The sequence below is a fragment of the Mya arenaria genome, chromosome 14 (genome assembly GCF_026914265.1).
Source record: "Mya arenaria isolate MELC-2E11 chromosome 14, ASM2691426v1".
In the NCBI taxonomy this organism is placed as follows: domain Eukaryota; kingdom Metazoa; phylum Mollusca; class Bivalvia; order Myida; family Myidae; genus Mya; species Mya arenaria.
Window position 1 is genome coordinate 35764809 of NC_069135.1, and position 20651 is coordinate 35785459.

Consider the following 20651-nt stretch of genomic DNA (forward strand, 5'->3'; position numbering starts at 1 on the left):
TCCAACATAGCTGAAAAAATCGACATACCGGTAACCAGAACACCGAGATAACCGAGTTTGACCTAGCCAGTTTCGACTATATAACAAAGTCAACCCTGAGTTGTATGTTAAAGTTTCATGTTCAAAGTAAATCTTAAATACAGGCCCGAATTTCTTGACAATTCTTAAGCATCACTCACCTTAGTAATTTTATCTTTTTTCATTTAGCAATTTTACTTACATAATATAGTTTTATGAAACTACAAGTATTTTTACTTATTTATCTTAAATATTTTTTCCTTTTTAAAAAAACCTTCAAACTCTTTAAAAAGAGAATATTTTATACATTTATACAATTTATACCAAATCCTAAATGGCGTGCTAAGCTTGATCCTGTTTGAAGGGATTAGGGTTGTTGTTTCGAGAAATTGAGGCTAGTTCCGAGACTTCTTAGTCTGGGTTTGATAATACATCTTTGGCATTAGGCTTATGGATATTATTATTATTTTTCTATGAAAGTATGAGTTCGATGATTCATTGTCAGAGAGAAGATTATTTCCAGTCCTTTGGGCCCATTGCTTGTACATGGGTTAGACATATGTTTAAGCTTAACCCCATGTAATCCCTTCTCCAGCCTAATTATGTGGCCTTTGTGAACCAAGAAGCTCGATACACTAAGGCCTTCCTTAAAAAATATGTCTGTTTGCAATAACAACAGGGGCGTTTTTTCTACAAAGGGGCATAAGTAACCAAAAGTGCTTACTTAAGGGCCCATTTTTAATAAGCTATCTTAGTCGTAAAGCTTATGCCACTTATGAGTGCTCAGCGACACCCTTAAAGTAATGGGCAAAATCTATGTGTAACAGACCGCTGTAGACAGCGGATGTGCGTCTTATAGCATAAATGATAATGCCTCGTTAAGCGTATATGACAATGCATCTTAGAGCATAAATGACAATGCCTCGTTAAGCATATTTGACAATGCATCTTAGAGCATAAATGACAATGCCTTGTTAAGCATATATGACAATGCATCTTAGAGCATAAATGACAATGCATCTTAGAGCATAAATGACAATGCCTCGTTAAGCATATATGACAATGCATCTTAGAGCATAAATGACAATGCCTCGTTAAGCATATATGACAATGCATCTTAGAGCATAAATGAGAATGCCTCGTTAAGCATATATGACAATGCAACATTCCGTTATAGACGGAAGTACATTCATAGTATGTATGTTTACTTGGTTGGTAATATGCAAATTAGCAAAGCCCGGGCTCTGTGTGGATTGAGAATTTACTGTATCAACCCAGTCGACCCCTTTAGAGTTGAGCATGCTTTTCTATGAACGCACATCCACCATATGTTTTATTAAAAGCAGTTAACGGCAAAGACAGGAATATGCTTAGGTTTGGATTCTTAAGCTTTTCACTTTTTATTGGAATTGGGCTCAGGAAATAATGATTATAAAGAAAATTCTACGTACATACCAACTCTCAAAACACTCATTAAATTGTAGCCAAAGTACAGGAACTCATTTTTGACCAACTGTAACCAAATAGTCTAGGCAAAATGTCGTTTTCTGTTGCTCAGAATCATTGTGACCAAGAAATGGGTAATAGGTGAATGGTAGAACATTCCTAGAAGCTTGCCATTTAGCAAGCAAACATCAATATGTTTAGTATATTTTAGGATAATAATAATTTCATTTGCCCATGGACTGTAACCACTTAAACCATAAACTAGAGTGCTGTCTGTCGCGGCAATACAAGGTGTTACTGTAGTTCTTGTAAAAAACAGCTGTTTGGAATACTTCTAGTGACAATAACACGAGTGATTTGTAAATAGAGACACATGTCACATTATTTGTAAACAAATCATGTTAAAGCCATAAAGTTACAGTCATGCCATTCCCGGTCCTATTTGGACAGCAACAGGTCTGTTTTGAACTTGATAGCCTTCGAACAAAAGCTCTTTTCATACATTTTAATTTCAAATATGTCCATTCTGTTTAAGATACATGTCACACCTCCAAAGGGAGAGGGAATACTTAATTTAAATAAAACAAAACATTGTTTAAAGTGCAAATGTACTTTCATCTGCACATGCAAGTACAGATGAAAAAAATTTCATACATTTTTATAAGAATAATTGTCCTGTAAATTTGATAACCTTGCTTTGATTTCAGAATTATTTTTTTTTTAATTCATGCATTATTATATTATGTTTTTTGGCTGAAAATCTATTAATATTTTACATTAGCACTTTGCTGTGAAAATCCCTGACCAAAAAAAAAAATCTCATTCCTATTCCCAAAACACCGCAGAAATGTTTCCATTTACCAATAACCACTGTCATTATAAAAACATTTATTACAGCTTGGAATCTGACGACTTTCTCTGCTTGTACAGTCCAAGTTTCATACCAGCCTTGAACCTGTTTTCGTTCCAATGCTGGACCGGAAAAGGGTTCATTATTTTATGTGTATTGTCATCTATATATGCACTTAGTCCTAGGTCCGCACTGAGATGGCGTTTCTTTGTGTAAAAGTGATGGTAAATATTTGCTTTAATTTCTGGATTTACTTTCAGGCCAGTTTTTCTAAGTGTTGATTCCAAATTGGCGGACATAGATCTCTGCAGTCTTTTCGGCAATGGAAATTTACCATTGTATAAAAGTCTGCCGCTTGGTTTCTGTTTGCACATAGAACCATCATTTATAGCTTCAATACCACTGAAAACTGAGCTGGTCGTGTTCTTAGTTTCATCCTGCTCTGTATTCACCCTCCCATCAGGTTTCTGTTCTGCCATTACATGTTTTTCAATTGAATCATTTGCATTACACACATTGTCATCTTCAGTGTTTATATTAGAAGGATTTCCATTTATTTCCTCTGTCTTTGCACTTATGTTTTCTGACTTTATTGTATGTTCTTCAGCGGCTTTATCTTTACTGCTAGTTATATCAGACAAGGACAAAGATTTGAGTGTTAATTGGCAAGTCTTTCCATATGTTACACCACTTGAATTATCCACACTGGTTTTCCTCTCATCAGAAACCTTGGCATCCTCACTGTATTCATTTTCTTCTTTTATTGCAGCTGGTACAGAGAGCGACCTTCCTCTTACCTTCCTTGATGAAGCCATTTCCAGTTTTAAATTCCTCAACAAACCTTCATAATCTGTGTGAGTCGGTTCTGTTGTGTTCCCGCCATGTGTTTCATGATGTTTGTGCTTCTTACGGTCCTTGTGTTTGGCTTGTTGGACCAATATGCATTTGGTGTCTCCTACAACCTGCAATTGTTGTTATTTTAACCTTCAAATATATCAATAATGCACTTAATACTAACTACAGAGTCAGGGGCGTAGCTAGGCCTCTATTTATGTGGATTCATAATTGTGCTAGGGGGTTGGAATTTTTTAAAACCATGGAGCAATCTTGTGCTTTATTAAGTACTGGAAAATGGACTGTTTAAGGATCATGTAGTCAAGTACGCATACTGCAACTTTGGCTGATTTTTAAAAAGAATATTTTTTTGTCAAAATCATGTGGATTCAGCCGTGTACTGGCATATAGGCAGCTGCGCGCCTGAGAGTGAAAGCCCCGTAGCTCAAAGCTACCATGCATGATCGTGTTTCATGGCATGAAAGGGTAAACAGGTCCCATGATAAATATCATATTCAGTAGATCATTGATCTATAAGTGTTAGATTTATGGCCATAGTATTGTGCCTTTAGACAGGGTTTACTTATGGACTTGTCCCTGTAGCTCCCATTTTATTATTGAAAGGGCCAGCCAAAACATGGTGGAAATTGCTGTGAGTTACAATGGACAGAAGTTGTTTATGCAACTATACATTACTGTAAAAACATCAGACACCCACAGTACTCAATAATGCCCTGCATCATTGTGTACGCGTAGTGTTAACAGAGAGAGAGCACCTTTGCTGTGGCTGATGGTATGTCTTTGATAAGTTTAAAAGTGCTATTGTGCAGATTTTTTTTTTTTTATTTACCTGTGGTGTGATGGAGTCGAGAAAGGCATTTGAAGAAGTTCCTGTATCCATGGAAATGGTTGCTATGGTTATTGGGTCAATGATAGTTTTAACCTCAGTCTTTGTTGCCAAGGGAGATGAGGCAAGCTGATTGGTGAGCATAGAGCTTTCCTTAACATCTTTGACAGACTCTGGAATGCAGTCGAAAGTTCAAATTGAATTAAACATAATAACAATGTACAATGATATTCTATACATAAATTTAATGATAAACAATAAGCAAAGTATTAATATACTATTGTAATCATAAGACATTATTCATTTCAAGTTATGGTCATACAAGCGCTTTTTAAACTCTGGTATGTTAAACTTTAGAATTGATGGATTCTTTTGGTCAAAACGCAATTATTTTCATACTAGACAGATAATAAATCTTTCAAAAGAAACCCTCAAAATCCATAATTAAAGGATCCTTTAAATACCAGAAGAACTCTTAAACATTTTGAAAGATAATTATAGAAAACCATGAGCTGTGTTCTAGACAGTCTTAAGCAATTTGCTTTACTGCCTCTGGGTAATGACGGAAATATTTCAGATTTTTTTTCTTTTTTTGCATTTTTAAATCTTTAAAGGGGCTAGGCACCAGATGATACAAGTGCAAGAAAAATAGAAAATTGTCAAAAACTTGCATAAATTTGATATCTTTATGCATAACACATTGAATCTTACCTACTGATATATCACAGTGCTTACGATGCATGTATCTTTCGCAGTTTTTTGCACATTTTCCAATTCGAAATTTACTAGGGTTGTCTACCACGTAAATCCCAGTAAATTGCACTGGATATTTATCTGTACTCATAAACAGATATGATATAAACTAGAAAACCATTATTCACCATTGTAAACGGGGAACACAGATCAGACAGCAACACGATTGTTTCGTTCATTATTTTAACCATGTAAAGTGATGTGTTATCAGCCTCCTACTACCTCGCATTGGGAATTCAAGGGTAAATGTTTTCAGGAAATACTGTATTTGCCAATTTTTGAACCATCTCATGTCTAGCCCTTTTTGAATAATTACATATGGTTTTATATAAACAGATTTTAAACACAGACTTATTTTGTCCAATGAGATGGCATTATTTTTGTTTAAAATCTGCCATACATTTATTTTTAATCAGCAGTTACCTATTTTTTATAACATTTGATCAGGTGAATCGGTAGATTTAAACAGAGGATGGGCAAATACACAAAATATTATTTTGAACACTAAGTTGATTAAATAATAGTAAGTAGATATGAAGTGAATTCTTATTTTTGAACCAATAAGACTTCATAATTATAAGCATCTGAAAGAATGTTAATAAAACAATGAGCAAGACAATAAGTCATCATGTTTTCAAGGGCAGAAACTATAACAGGCAGAAATGTGAAGGAAGCAGAAACCATAACAGGCAGAAATGTGAAGGAGGCAGAAACCATAACAGGCAGAAATGTGAAGGAGGCAGAAACCATAACAGGCAGAAATGTGAAGGGGGCAGAAACTATAACAGGCAGAAATGTGAAAGGGCAGAAACTATAACAGGCAGAAATGTGAAGGGGCAGAAACCATAACAGGCAGAAATGTGAAGGGGGCAGAAACTATAACGGGCAGAAATGTGAAGGAAGCAGAAACCATAACAGGCAGAAATGTGAAGGAGGCAGAAACCATAACAGGCAGAAATGTGAAGGAGGCAGAAACCATAACAGGCAGAAATGTGAAGGGGCAGAAACTATAACAGGCAGAAATGTGAAGGGGCAGAAACTATAACCGGCAGATATTGTAAGGTTCACACATATTCTGAATAGGTAGAGCTTGAAATACCCACTGAACTTTAGAATTTTTTACTAGTTCAACATTGAACAGTACTATATTATATGAAATAAGAAAACAGCTTTAAATCTAGATGTGAATGTTCACTTCCACAAAATCTTGCACAAAACAGTTTTGAATATAATGAACAAATGTGCCAAACCTAAGGTAATTGATGTGCAATATACCGACTTCAAAGGTACTTTGTTGATATTTGCACCAACAAAGTACTTTCATATTAGATATAGTTGAACATATTGCTCAAAAACCTCTAGTTTTGCACATTTTCATTGTAAAATTCACAACTACATTATGCAAACTCTTGAGAAAGTGAACATTGCTTTTCTAGATTTAATAACAGAAAAAAACAAGAAGCATAGTCTATTCCTATTTTCTCTGTTTTATTTTCCCTGTTTTAGTTCATAATGAACTTGATCTTTGTATGAATTATAGCTTTAACTGACCTCTGATAATGACTTGTGTGTGCTTTTTCTGCTTCTTCCGCAAACTGGCATACTGCCGCTGGAGGGCATGCAAGTCCATCGTCATCTTGACACTGCAAAAGCAGTCGACAAAGTTGGTAAGAGGAAACCAAAGGACTTGTACTTCTGCGACCATTATTCATCTCAGTTATTGATTCTTCATTTAATTCTTTGTCGTCTAAAATAATCTGTATTATTTGTATGTTAAATTAAAATAATCATTTAGTGTTTCTTTGCTATAAAAATGTTTTCATTAAACAAAGTTAAGTGTTTGTTTTAAGCTTTACTTAAATTTTAAGTTTTACTTAAACTATTAAGTATGCTTACAGCTGATGCAGAATTGAAATAATTTGTACTTAAAGAATCTATTTTCGGAAATATCATGCGCTGCATGAATGTTTTTACGGAACAATATTATTCATTTTATCTCATTGTCTGAAGTTAAAGCAGAATCATTCGAACAATCATCGACAAACAAGTCAGTTGTACTTTGTACGTATATGATAAGCTTTAATGTGCGCTTATATATATATATATATATATATATATATATATATATATATATACACATACATTCCCACCAGCAACATTGGATAGGTCAAAGGGTTATACTCTATGGAATAAAACACTTCCAATTCCCATCCCCACATTACGTGTTCTTTTAGAGTGAGGCCCAAAATACAGTCCAGTAAGTAATTACATTTGTAAATCTCAGTACACTTGTAAGTCTTAGGTGCATATAATAAGCCTGAAAATGGGCTTTTTGGAAGACACTTTACTCAGTGGCAGACTAAAAGTGTTGGCTGTATACTCCAAGATTCAATAAGTTGTAGGTATAAGTGCATCTGTCCATTTTATGGATTTTGGACATAAAGGGAAAGCAGGCGCAATAATGGGTTGGGACACAAAGTAATGCAAACGCTAAATGGTCTTTGAAACCAGTGCAATAATGGATTTAGGCATTCAGTTAATCCAATGGAAAATGTTTGAGAGTGAAATTATGGGTTTGGACTTTAAAGTTAAGCCAATGGTAAATGTTCTTTGATACAGGTGCAATAATGGGTTTGGACATTAAGTTAAGCCAATGGTAAATGGTCTTTGATACAAGTGCAATAATGGGTTTGGACATTCAGTTAAGCCAATGGTAAATGGTCTTTGATACAAGTGCAATAATGGGTTTGGACATTAAGTTAAGCCAATGGTAAATGTTCTTTGATACAAGTGCAATAATGGGTTTGGACATTAAGTTAAGCCAATGGTAAATGTTCTTTGATACAAGTGCAATAATGGGTTTGGACATTAAGTTAAGCCAATGGTAAATGTTCTTTGATACAGGTGCAATAATGGGTTTGGACATTAAGTTAAGCCAATGGTAAATGTTCTTTGATACAAGTGCAATAATGGGTTTGGACATTAAGTTAAGCCAATGGTAAATGTTCTTTGATACAGGTGCAATAATGGGTTTGGACATTAAGTTAAGCCAATGGTAAATGGTCTTTGATACAAGTGCAATAATGGGTTTGGACATTAAGTTAAGCCAATGGTAAATGTTCTTTGATACAAGTGCAATAATGGGTTTGGACATTAAGTTAAGCCAATGGTAAATGTTCTTTGATACAGGTGCAATAATGGATTTGGACATTAAGTTAAGCCAATGGTAAATGGTCTTTGATACAGGTGCAATAATGGGTTTGGACATTAAGTTAAGCCAATGGTAAATGGTCTTTGATACAAGTGCAATAATGGGTTTGGACATTAAGTTAAGCCAATGGTAAATGTTCTTTGATACAGGTGCAATAATGGATTTGGACATTAAGTTAAGCCAATGGTAAATGGTCTTTGATACAGGTGCAATAATGGGTTTGGACATTAAGTTAAGCCAATGGTAAATGTTCTTTGATACAGGTGCAATAATGGGTTTGGACATTAAGTTAAGCCAATGGTAAATGGTCTTTGATACAAGTGCAATAATGGGTTTGGACATTAAGTTAAGCCAATGGTAAATATTCTTTGATACAGGTGCAATAATGGGTTTGGACATTAAGTTAAGCCAATGGTAAATGTTCTTTGATACAGGTGCAATAATGGGTTTGGACATTAAGTTAAGCCAATGGTAAATGTTCTTTGATACAGGTGCAATAATGGGTTTGGACATTAAGTTAAGCCAATGGTAAATGGTCTTTGAAACAAGTGCAATAATTGGTTTGGACATTAAGTTAAGCCAATGGTAAATGGTCTTTGATACAGGTGCAATAATGGGTTTGGACATTAAGTTAAGCCAATGGTAAATGGTCTTTGATACAAGTGCAATAATGGGTTTGGACATTAAGTTAAGCCAATGGTAAATGTTATTTGATACAGGTGCAATAATGGGTTTGGACATAAAGTTAAGCCAATGGTAAATGTTCTTTGATACAGGTGCAATAATGGGTTTGGACTTTAAAGTTAAGCCAATGGTAAATGTTCTTTGATACAGGTGCAATAATGGGTTTGGACATTAAGTTAAGCCAATGGTAAATGTTCTTTGATACAGGTGCAATAATGGGTTTGGACATTAAGTTAAGCCAATGGTAATGTACTTTGATACAGGTGCAATAATGGGTTTGAACATAAAGTTAAGCCAATGGTAAATGGTCTTTGATACAGGTGCAATAATGGGTTTGGACATTAAGTTAAGCCAATGGTAAATGGTCTTTGATACAGGTGCAATAATGGGTTTGGACATTAAGTTAAGCCATTGGTAAATGTTATTTGATACAGGTGCAATAATGGGTTTGGACATTAAGTTAAGCCATTGGTAAATGTTATTTGATACAGGTGCAATAATGGGTTTGGACATTAAGTTAAGCCATTGGTAAATGTTATTTGATACAGGTGCAATAATGGATTTGGACATTAAGTTAAGCCAATGGTAAATGGTCTTTGATACAGGTGCAATAATGGGTTTGGACATTAAGTTAAGCCAATGGTAAATGGTCTTTGATACAAGTGCAATAATGGGTTTGGACATAAAGTTAAGCCAATGGTAAATGTTCTTTGATACAGGTGCAATAATGGGTTTGGACTTTAAAGTTAAGCCAATGGTAAATATTCTTTGATACAGGTGCAATAATGGGTTTGGACATTAAGTTAAGCCAATGGTAAATGGTCTTTGATACAGGTGCAATAATGGGTTTGAACATAAAGTTAAGCCAGTGGTAAATGTTCTTTGATACAGGTGCAATAATGGGTTTGGACATTAAGTTAAGCCAATGGTAAATGGTCTTTGATACAGGTGCAATAATGGGTTTGAACATTAAGTTAAGCCAATGGTAAATGTTCTTTGATACAGGTGCAATAATGGGTTTGGACATTAAGTTAAGCCAATGGTAAATGTTCTTTGATACAGGTGCAATAATGGGTTTGGACATTAAGTTAAGCCAATGGTAAATGTTCTTTGATACAAGTGCAATAATGGGTTTGGACATCAAGTTAAGCCAATGGTAAATGGTCTTTGATACAGGTGCAATAATGGGTTTGGACATTAAGTTAAGCCAATGGTAAATGGTCTTTGATACAAGTGCAATAAGGGGTTTGGACATTAAGTTAAGCCAATGGTAAATGGTCTTTGATACAGGTGCAATAATGGGTTTGGACATTAAGTTAAGCCAATGGTAAATGTTCTTTGATACAAGTGCAATAATGGGTTTGGACATAAAGTTAAGCCAATGTTAAATGGTCTTTGATACAGGTGCAATAATGGGTTTGGACATTAAGTTAAGCCAATGGTAAATGTTCTTTGATACAAGTGCAATAAGGGGTTTGGACATTAAGTAAAGCCAATGGTAAATGGTCTTTGATACAGGTGCAATAATGGGTTTGGACATTAAGTTAAGCCAATGGTAAATGGTCTTTGATACAAGTGCAATAATGGGTTTGGACATCAAGTTAAGCCAATGTTAAATGGTCTTTGATACAGGTGCAATAATGGGTTTGGACATTAAGTTAAGCCAATGGTAAATGGTCTTTGATACAAGTGCAATAAGGGGTTTGGACATTAAGTTAAGCCAATGGTAAATGGTCTTTGATACAGGTGCAATAATGGGTTTGGACATTAAGTTAAGCCAATGGTAAATGTTCTTTGATACAAGTGCAATAATGGGTTTGGACATAAAGTTAAGGCAATGGTAAATGGTCTTTGATACAAGTGCAATAATGGGTTTGGACATAAAGTTAAGCCAATGGTAAATGGTCTTTGATACAAGTGCAATAATGGGTTTGGACATTAAGTTAAGCCAATGGTAAATGGTCTTTGATACAAGTGCAATAATGGGTTTGGACATAAAGTTAAGCCAATGGTAAATGTTCTTTGATACAAGTGCAATAATGGGTTTGGACATCAAGTTAAGCCAATGTTAAATGGTCTTTGATACAGGTGCAATAATGGGTTTGGACATTAAGTTAAGCCAATGGTAAATGGTCTTTGATACAAGTGCAATAAGGGGTTTGGACATTAAGTTAAGCCAATGGTAAATGGTCTTTGATACAGGTGCAATAATGGGTTTGGACATTAAGTTAAGCCAATGGTAAATGTTCTTTGATACAAGTGCAATAATGGGTTTGGACATAAAGTTAAGGCAATGGTAAATGGTCTTTGATACAAGTGCAATAATGGGTTTGGACATTAAAGTTAAGGCAATGGTTAATGGTCTTTGATACAAGTGCAATAATGGGTTTGGACATTAAAGTTAAGGCATTGGTAAATGGTCTTTGATACAAGTGCAATAATGGGTTTGGACATAAAGTTAAGCCAATGGTAAATGGTCTTTGATACAAGTGCAATAATGGGTTTGGACATAAAGTTAAGCCAATGGTAAATGGTCTTTGATACAAGTGCAATAATGGGTTTGGACTTTAAAGTTAAGCCAATGGTAAATGGTCTTTGATACAGGTGCAATAATGGGTTTGGACATTAAGTTAAGCCAATGGTAAATGGTCTTTGATACAAGTGCAATAATGGGTTTGGACATTAAGTTAAGCCAATGGAAAATGTTCTTTGATACAAGTGCAATAATGGGTTTGGACATCAAGTTAAGCCAATGGTAAATGGTCTTTGATACAAGTGCAATAATGGGTTTGGACATTAAGTTAAGCCAATGGTAAATGTTCTTTGATAAAGGTGCAATAATGGGTTTGGACATTAAGTTAAGCCAATGGTAAATGTTCTTTGATACAGGTGCAATAATGGGTTTGGACATTAAATTAAGTCAATGGTAAATGTTCTTTGATACAGGTGCAATAATGGGTTTGGACATTAAATTAAGTCAATGGTAAATGTTCTTTGATACAAGTGCAATAATGGGTTTGGACATTAAGTTAAGCCAGTGGTAAATGTTCTTTGATAAAGGTGCAATAATGGGTTTGGACATTAAGTTAAGCCAATGGTAAATGTTCTTTGATACAGGTGCAATAATGGGTTTGGACATTAAGTTAAGCCAATGGTAAATGGTCTTTGATACAAGTGCAATAATGGGTTTGGACATTAAGTTAAGCCAATGGTAAATGTTCTTTGATACAAGTGCAATAATGGGTTTGGACATTAAGTTAATCCAATGGTAAATGTCGTGTAAGCGCATGTGCAACTGTGACTGAGAATTAAGCAAAACCATTATGGTAAATGGTCTGTTGGTGGATGTGAAAATATGGATTGGTTTTGGACATTTAAGGCGAGCAATGGTAAATTGTCTGTTAGTGAATGTGAAGTTGTCGCTTGAGCAATGGTAAATGATCTGTCAGTGAACTTGCGCATTAGGAAATAAATGGTAAATGAACTGTAAGTGAAACTGGTTTTGACATTCAGGGCAAGAAATTGTAAATTGTCTGTAAGTGCATGTGAACATGCGGATTTGAACATAAATTTAGGTAAACAGGGTTGGATCCAGGATGCAAGTTAGCTGGGTGTTACTTAGTGGTGAAACCTTTTAACTTACCCCCCCCTCCCCCCTCAGAACCAAATTTTATTTGGTTTAAAGGTATGGCAGGGGGTTTTGTGGATAAACCTACAATATTTTTTTTATCAATTTCTAGTCTGAAAAAGTGCATTTTGGGCAAAATTGATTACCTTTTCCCCTTATATTGAATTAAAAAGTAAACTTCGATCAATTTATTTTATTTATTTATTTATTTATTTTTTTATTTTTTTTGGGGTGGGGGGAGGGAGATCGCTAGGTGGGCATTTCCAGTGATGAAACCTTTGCAATACTTCTAGGAGCAATGGCAAACTTTCCCTGAGATTAATCATTAACTTTTTCAACTAATTCAAATTACAACTTCGCTTTTGGGGGTTACTGTATTTCAATTGGTTTAAACAAAATTTGAACTTGTCGTACCAAAACGGTTTGACCCAATTTAATTTAAAGGCTGCAATATATTTTCCTCCTACAGTTTTTATCAAAACTCAGACAGGTTTTGACCATAAAAGTATTATAGTTGGAATAATCACAAAATATCCAGAAAGGGATAAGTCTGACATTTTCTAAATTAGAAATCTCGTCAAATCTCCTCGTTTAGTTACAGAATAATGAGATGAATCCAACAATAAAAAGCTCATAAAGATTCACGAAAATCAATAAAGCGACACTTGCTTTAATAGAAAAATAGATAATTGTCAACAAGGAAACTGAGGAAAGCCCATTTTTTTCCTTCCTGGTAAAACGAAACTTAGGAACAATTTATTTACTTTATGGCATCAATTTAGTTTTACTTTCTTTTATTTGTTTGCAAATTTTGCATAGAAAAGGAAGAACACTTCATGTTAATGACTTAATATATGTATATGCTTTGTTTGGTTTGTGGTCACCAAGCAGGACAAGTGGGTATTCTCTGGGTTCTCCGGTTTCCTCCACAACACAAGACCTGTCACTCTCGCGCAACATCGTTCCAACGAGAGTGATTAATATAATGTTGTAATAACTTGTTTCACAATCGTTGTAAAATAAATATGTTTAAACTAAATATATGTATATTGAATAAATCCTAAGTCAAGAATAAATACTATCGATAACTATTTTTAATATCCCATTATAATGCTTTTCAATCAATGCTCTTTTGCGACCAAATCTGAAATTGAGGTTTATTTTCATGAGATCAAATTTCAGTGACAATAGCATTGATATAACTGGTATTTATTTATCTTTGATGAATTGTCAGGAGACTGAATAAATGGACCAATTGCTTGAAACAATATTGCATCAACTAAACAATTCAACAGACAAATGAATCTTTGAGTGCAAGTATCATTTCTTAAGCAATTTGGAGTATTATCATGTGAAACTTTTGGTCCCGATACTTCTACACAGTGTATAAATTCACTTCATAACATAATTCTGTTTTATTTCTTTTAGAGCAACTTTGTTTCACGATATACTGGATATTCTGTATGATCTGTCCTTACTATGTTATAATAAGATGACATGAAGTAACATTTTAATGATTAAGATTGGGCGGAGCTAGCATAGCGAAGGACCCCTTCTTATTCATTAAAATGTTACTTCAGGTCGACTAACTGACTTAGAGTACTACCTCATTGGCTTACAAATTGTCAACGTAAAATCTGATGTAGGAAGAGTGTATCAGATGAGTGGCAGTAGGCGGACCTTTAAACACCCACGAAAGTTGAAATTCTAAATGATTCAGCCTACAGTAGTGCTTAATGATTGCCTATCTGCAAGTTCATTGGCTAAAAATGTAGGTTGTATTCTAAATGCTATTAGTTATCATCTGTTATTCTTTGGATGCATTTGGTTAAACCAGTATTTTTTTCATAATAAAATAAATTCTCAATATTCATTAAATAACAAGTAGACAGAGTTATCATAGGATAGCCCATTATAAGTATAAAATATTATAAAATAGCAAGTCAAAGTGCTACTAGCAATTCAAGTACACATTTACATAATTGTGAAGTAAGCATAATAAAATACTTTTTTTATAAGTCTCCCTTCTCCTTATCATTAGAAGAATTAACATGGGGTGTTCACTATCAGAATTGACGTCACATGTTCATGGATGGTTCTCAATAATAAACAAAAAGAATTTTATTTTTTTATACTTTTCACAATGGATGGCATAATCAAGGGGGTAAATATGTATGCATGTATGCATTTATTAAGGCAAAAAAAACAACAACAACTTTTTTTTCAATACATAAAAAGGATAATTATTGTCATCATTGAAGAATTGTGTTAGAATACGGTAATATTACGGTAATATTCTCTAATATGTTTTAAAGGTTTTAAACTACATATTAAAGCTGCACTCTCACAGATATACCATTTTTACAACTTTTTATTTTTTTGTCTTGGAAAGAGCAAATTTTTGCGTAAATATCTGCAAACCAATGATATAAGATTGCTGACAAAAAATCAAATCGTAGATTTTCATATTTCTGTTCGAAAATTAATGTTTTATGGCTAAAACCGTTACTAACGGTTTAAGAAAAATGCATAAAACATCAATTTTTGAACTTAAATATAATAATCTGCGATCTAATTTTTTGTCAGCAGTCTTATATAGCTGCTTTCCATGGATTTTTGCAAAAATTGACTCGTTCCAAGACAAACAATTAAAAAGTTGTAAAAAGCTTCATCTGTGAGAGTGCAGCTTTAAAACACATACTTAAGAATTATCATTTTTTATTTTTTTATTTTATTATTTATATTGTAGGTAGGGTCGGGTAACCCAAACCAAATGTTGTTTTTTTAGGTCCAATCACCAGAAACTGTATACTGTTGTTTATGTGAATAAAAAACTGTTCTGTTCTGTTCTACAAAGAAAGTGTGCAATTTTTTTTATTAATCAAACTTTGAGTTTCACCTTTTTTTAGATTCTCCCTCAAATTATATCATATTTTAAATTAAAATGTACATTTTTGTTTAATTTCATAGTTTGAAAGTGCCCTTAATTAATTTCCAAGGTTAAAAATCCTTTACTAATTGAAATATAAGAACAAAATTATAGTGCACTGTCTTTCATTCACTTCATAATGATAAACACCTCACATAAGCTTTGAAAAGCTTTAACCACGAAGATATGTTCAGTTATACAATTTGCTATAATGGCTTTGCAAATGTGACTTAGAAATATTTAACTATTCCTAGGTGACAAACAACTCTTATCTTTGATGATAGCCCGAGTGGGGATTGAAACATGAATGTTCAGATCAAGAGACCGATATGCTTACCACTCGGCAATCGCCACAGATTGCTGTCTGCACCAAATTGTATTTGTTCTTATATTCATTCCCATTCCTATTCCGTTTTGTTAAAACAAGAAACAAATCCTTTATCATTATTCAAACACAGCTGTATTCTTATTTTTAAAGACTCTACTGTACGTGTAAAAGAGAAAAGTCCAACAATAAAAGATTTGGGAAGAAATAGTTTCCATTAAATATGCTACTATTCTTTCTAGTGATAATCCAGTCATTTTTCCGAGGCCAGCTGATGATGATGTCAATTAAAAAGCAACAGCTAAATTCGTGAATCATTTGACTTAAATTTAATAGTGACTTCTTGCAAGAAGAATTTTGTCACTGATATATTTAGTTAACTGAACATGTGACCACTTCAGGTTGCTCAATAAGTGAATGCAAGAAGTCAATGTATATAAAAATGCATTTTAACAAAAAGAGATGCTGTCGTTTTGTGGTTTCAATGACAGCTTGTGCTTTTACACAAATAATATCAATATCACATACAGATATTGAGTTATTTTAATGAAATTATCACATAAAAGCAAAAATGACATTTATAACAACTAAACATGCAATTGAATAAGTCACATTCTTATCTCTAAATAAGAGAGTATTTTAACTTACCAGTATCAAAATCAGCAAGTATTAACCATTTTTCATAGACACAGACCCCACACAACACGACAGTTAAACAAATGACATCCGATTTCCTATCCAGCAGCTGGTACGGAGAGTCAGACTGCAGCCATTTGCGCAGGCTGTGAACACAGTTTCCAATACAATATTGTGGAAGGCAACTTAATAATTTAACGTTACTTAATTTACTTCATTAAATTTTCTCCATAATATAACCTTGACACTCACTTAAAGAAATGTTGACACTCTTTAAACTCACCATGCAGTTCTCATTTAACATCCTTATACTGAGGGTTAAACGGCCTCCCATTTTTGTACCAAATAATATTGAGCTAAGATATTAGGGGTTCAGCATACCCAATAATGCCAAATATAGAATTTCTGCGTACTGCATACAACCCTCCACATTTCAAGGGGGGATGGGAGAGGGGGGATGAGGGGGGGATAAGGGGGGATAAGGGGGTTATGCTTTAATAATGTGTGTGTTACTTTTTGAGTAACAGGGTGTATATTACCCCACTTAAAATCCTTAAACATTAATATTTTCACCACATTATTAGAATTGCGTTTTTACAAATTTAAATATTGACCATGACCTTTAAATTTGAACTTATGATCTCAAAGTCATACCAGCCATCTTCCGAAACCTACAGGCCAGTCCATTAGCCTTTAGCTAGTAATTGCAGACAAGTTTGGCAAAAAGTTAACCTAAATTCCTGATCAAGCAATTAATTCAATTTTTCCCTGTGTTACCTTTCAGTGTTCCAAAGACCGTTGAAGTTGACCTTTCACCTTAAGGATTTATATGTGTAACCACATGTATACCGCAGTAGGAAAGTCAAGGCTTGATTTCCCAAGATGCTGGATTCAGTCAGCGACACTTGGCTCTTGTTGTACCCGAGTCGATGGAGCAAGACAGAAACTGACATCTCTGGACTTAAACCGGATTACAACAAGAATGAACTGCTTAATTGCCCTTTAGGGAATGGATTTATTTCTATTTTTATTAACCAACGAAGACGATTCTCTTACTTTTCACTAAAATACAGCGTATAAGTACGGGAAAGGTTGATTAAAGTGAGAAAATATAGAGAAATGGAACAATAGCATCAAAAATACCAATAATATTTCATATTCATTTATTGAACAGTTATATAACCAGTTACACTAAACAGCGTCAGTAATCAGACTTTCTAAATTTTTCAATTTCTGAATAATTAATTATCCAGATGTTTTGTAATAGAAGTAAGGACAAATATTAATAATGATATTCTTAATATTTGACAAAAAAGTGAACATCGTTAAACATCATTAACAATTATAACAAACAATAAATACCCATGCAATAGAATTTAATTCGTAAAATAAAATCAGTATGCTTATACTGTACAACAACATTCAACATTTCCAACACACTGCAGGACTGCGGTAAAGCCTTCTGTTATAAATACCAATGTAATACATGTGGTATTCAGTTCGTAAAATAAATTCAGTATGCTTATACAGTACATTTTCAACATTTCAAGCTTATCGCAGAACTGTTGTAAAGCCTTCAATTTCTATATTGAGTAGCCATTGTTTTGCACTTAGCCCATGATTCGCCCATTCTCCTCAAGTTCAAACCAACATGTAAATTCTTTGAAATATTAATTCAGTTTCATACAGGATTGAGTATGGAGTCGCCAGGGCATGACCATTTCTGTTAAATATTAAAGAAAACATAGCAGATATAGATGCTGGAATGTGTTTGCCAATGTTGTTCAATGACAAACTCAGCAACTACTTCAAAACCTGCTGCCTTAGATACAGTCACAAACTCTAATGATGCCTTTTCCGACAGTAATGGCTCAGAAATCGACATTTTTCACGTTCTGTCAATAGAAATTTGAGAGCAAATTCAATACATATTTTTCACATGTTTATTGATTCTGCTACCAATCTGCAGCTGCTGCTACTTAGTGGCAGGTAAAGGTCAATAACAAAACCAGTCTGCAGAATCCCGGGTCAACAACCAATAGAAATTCACACAAATATAACACAATTATGTATAACAAAAACATTGCAATAGAAGCATACATCTTAAAATAAATGCTGTTCTCAGATCTCTATATAAAAACGCAGATCAAAGGGAAAAAGTTAATTGCACATATATTGAGTTGACAAGAATGTAGAAAGAAAATATGAATACAATGTAAGCAACAGTCAGCATTTCTTATGCCAATGACATGGTAAGGTTGAACACGTTTGAACTGAGTGACTGGTTATAAGGTGAATGATCAAGTGAAATATATATGTTTATAAATTATATAGAGATATTCAAGAAGACTATATATCTAAATGAAAAGGGTGGATATATGCTAACCATCGAATAAAATGTGATCTGTTTTGATTCTATAATTCAACAAACAGACTGCATAATTACACACAACTTTCTTTCTCAGACCATTTTTTAGCTCAAATATATTTTTAAGGGTTTAAGCCTGATTTTAAAAATGACAGGATGTTGCAGAAAAGGGACAAAAGGGGCTTAGGAGAAAAAGGGCATATTGTATCAAGCTGCAAAGAACTAGAACATTACCCGGTATGAATTTGAAAAAAGTGAGGTATTGTGTTTAATTGAAATCATATTAGATTTAAACAGCCAAATATGTCAAGTTTGTATGTATTTATATTCATATAATAGATTTTAATACGAAAAAAAATATTTGACAGTTTGAAGTATCTAATTCTATGAAGGCCTCGTTGGTCTCCATGAGGGAGCTTGCAAAAAAGGACAGGGTACAGAACATTTCAATAACTTTTTAGCTAAACCCATACTATTTTAGTTGTACCAATTTCATTCATCAAAAGTTTGATCATTATAAATCTAATGTGGTACGCATAGCATCATCACTCTGGTGAACTAAATGAAAATGTACAAGTGCCTGGTATTAATAAGCATCATATATTCATAATGAGTCATAGAATTAAAGCATGATATATATATATATACAATACGATCGAATGGTAGGGAGGATAAGCTCCTCTTAACAAGATGACGTACACTGCATGGTTTGTGTTACATTGCGTAGGTCTCCGCTGTCAATACTGGAAAATTTATACTGTAACAGATGTTATAAGATTTGAATCATTCATGCAATTGCGTAATTGACTTGCAGTATAGTATCAAACTATTATAAAAGTACTTACTATGCAACTTCTAGCTAGAATCCCAGTCTTTTTTTTAAACAAAACATTGAAGTAACAGGGGTCAAGTTTATGTGACATTTGCAGACTAATTGAAAAGATAATGACCTTTTGTTTTAGTTCTTGAGAGAAATAAAATTTAAAATTGCAAATCTTACATTTGTGGACAAATGAGTAATAACTTTGAAAACAATAACTTTTCTATATTCAATGCTTAAATACTTATGTCCATCTGTCCATCTAGTCATCAGTCGAACTTAAAATCTATTGAGTTGTGGCCCTTTAAGCATCCATACATGCCATATCCCCAAATGTGTATGTGTGGGAGGGGTGGGGGTGGGGGGTGGTTGGGGGATCCCCCGCAATTTCAGGTGTTATATGCAAATGTATCATTGAGTAGCTGTTAATAACAGCTTCATTTGTTTAAGCTTAAAGAAATTTACAGGTAAAAATACTATATATGTCTGAAACATTTATATAGTGAAATGAAAGATATAAGAAATAAGAAATTATGCCAAGCAAATAATGAGAAAAGGGACTTATTATTTCAAATAACTAAATTAACAGAACCATGGGGACCGAGGGTAAACATGTACATGTATATGGGAAAATAAAGGGGACTTCATTTTCAAATAGAAAAGAAAAATTCATCTGCATTTCAATACCGGTAGTCATAGTAAAGTGCAAAATAAATAAATAACAAGGACAATATTTGAAAAATAACAACAGACATAACTGAAGTTATAATTTCAAGTGAGATGAATGTAAAAAGATTATTATGCAAATGATGTGGCAGCTGATAGGCTTATTAGTATACAACAATTTTAAGATAATGGGAAATAAAAGTTTACCTGATAAAAGCAGAATTGTGTGGAATGCCATTAAACTTTTTTATGAACAAAGTAAACCAACAAAAATAACTCACACAAGCACTGTGTTTCAGAAAATTAGAATTCTAAACAATACCTTCAGGCTTTCCAGCAAATTATGGCCATAAATGGCTAATTTCAGAGCTAAAACTAGGAAACCATTATAACAAACCAGTGCTTTGGCATTGGCTGTGAACTCATAAATCAAATATTTATACAAAATTTCACAGCAAATCCCAAGCCACTGGTAAAAGAATGAAAAGCCATTTTGTTGATATGGTTTAGATATACAAACAAGGGGAGAAGATATGAAAATGCATGCATGTGCAGGTCAAGATTAGACTTCAGAGAGGGTGCAACTTGGGGGCTAGCCATCCTTAAAAAAGAACAATAAAAAGCTTTGGCCTACAA

At 33.7% G+C, this 20651-nt stretch overlaps 1 protein-coding gene across 2 annotated transcripts; it reads right to left on the reverse strand.

Moving 5' to 3' along the window:
* Window positions 1–1955: 1955 nt before the first annotated feature.
* Window positions 1956–20528, reverse strand: LOC128217434 (uncharacterized). Of its 2 annotated transcripts, none has more exons than XM_052924585.1 (4): window positions 20223–20528; window positions 6300–6391; window positions 3999–4168; window positions 1956–3276 (listed from the first exon to the last, which is right to left on the reverse strand). In XM_052924585.1, exons 2-4 carry the CDS (start codon window positions 6382–6384, stop codon window positions 2356–2358), a joined length of 1176 nt encoding a protein of 391 aa, XP_052780545.1. In that variant the 5' UTR covers window positions 6385–6391; window positions 20223–20528; the 3' UTR covers window positions 1956–2355. The 2 variants fall into 2 exon arrangements, with proteins under 2 accessions (XP_052780545.1, XP_052780544.1); XM_052924584.1 differs by lacking the exon at window positions 20223–20528 and adding an exon at window positions 16174–16310.
* Between the last annotated feature and the right edge of the window lie 123 nt (window positions 20529–20651).

What these genes read in the sequence shown, in the direction of transcription:
- LOC128217434 (XM_052924585.1), bottom strand. Translation starts at nt 6,384, where the DNA reads ATGACGATGGACTTGCATGCCCTCCAGCGGCAGTATGCCAGTTTGCGG. An exon ending in CACACAAGTCATTATCAGAG is followed by an intron (nt 4,169 to 6,299) that starts GTCAGTTAAAGC and finishes ACTGCATTCCAG; the next exon opens with AGTCTGTCAAAGATGTTAAG. An exon ending in TCGACTCCATCACACCACAG is followed by an intron (nt 3,277 to 3,998) that starts GTAAATAAAAAA and finishes CAACAATTGCAG; the next exon opens with GTTGTAGGAGACACCAAATG.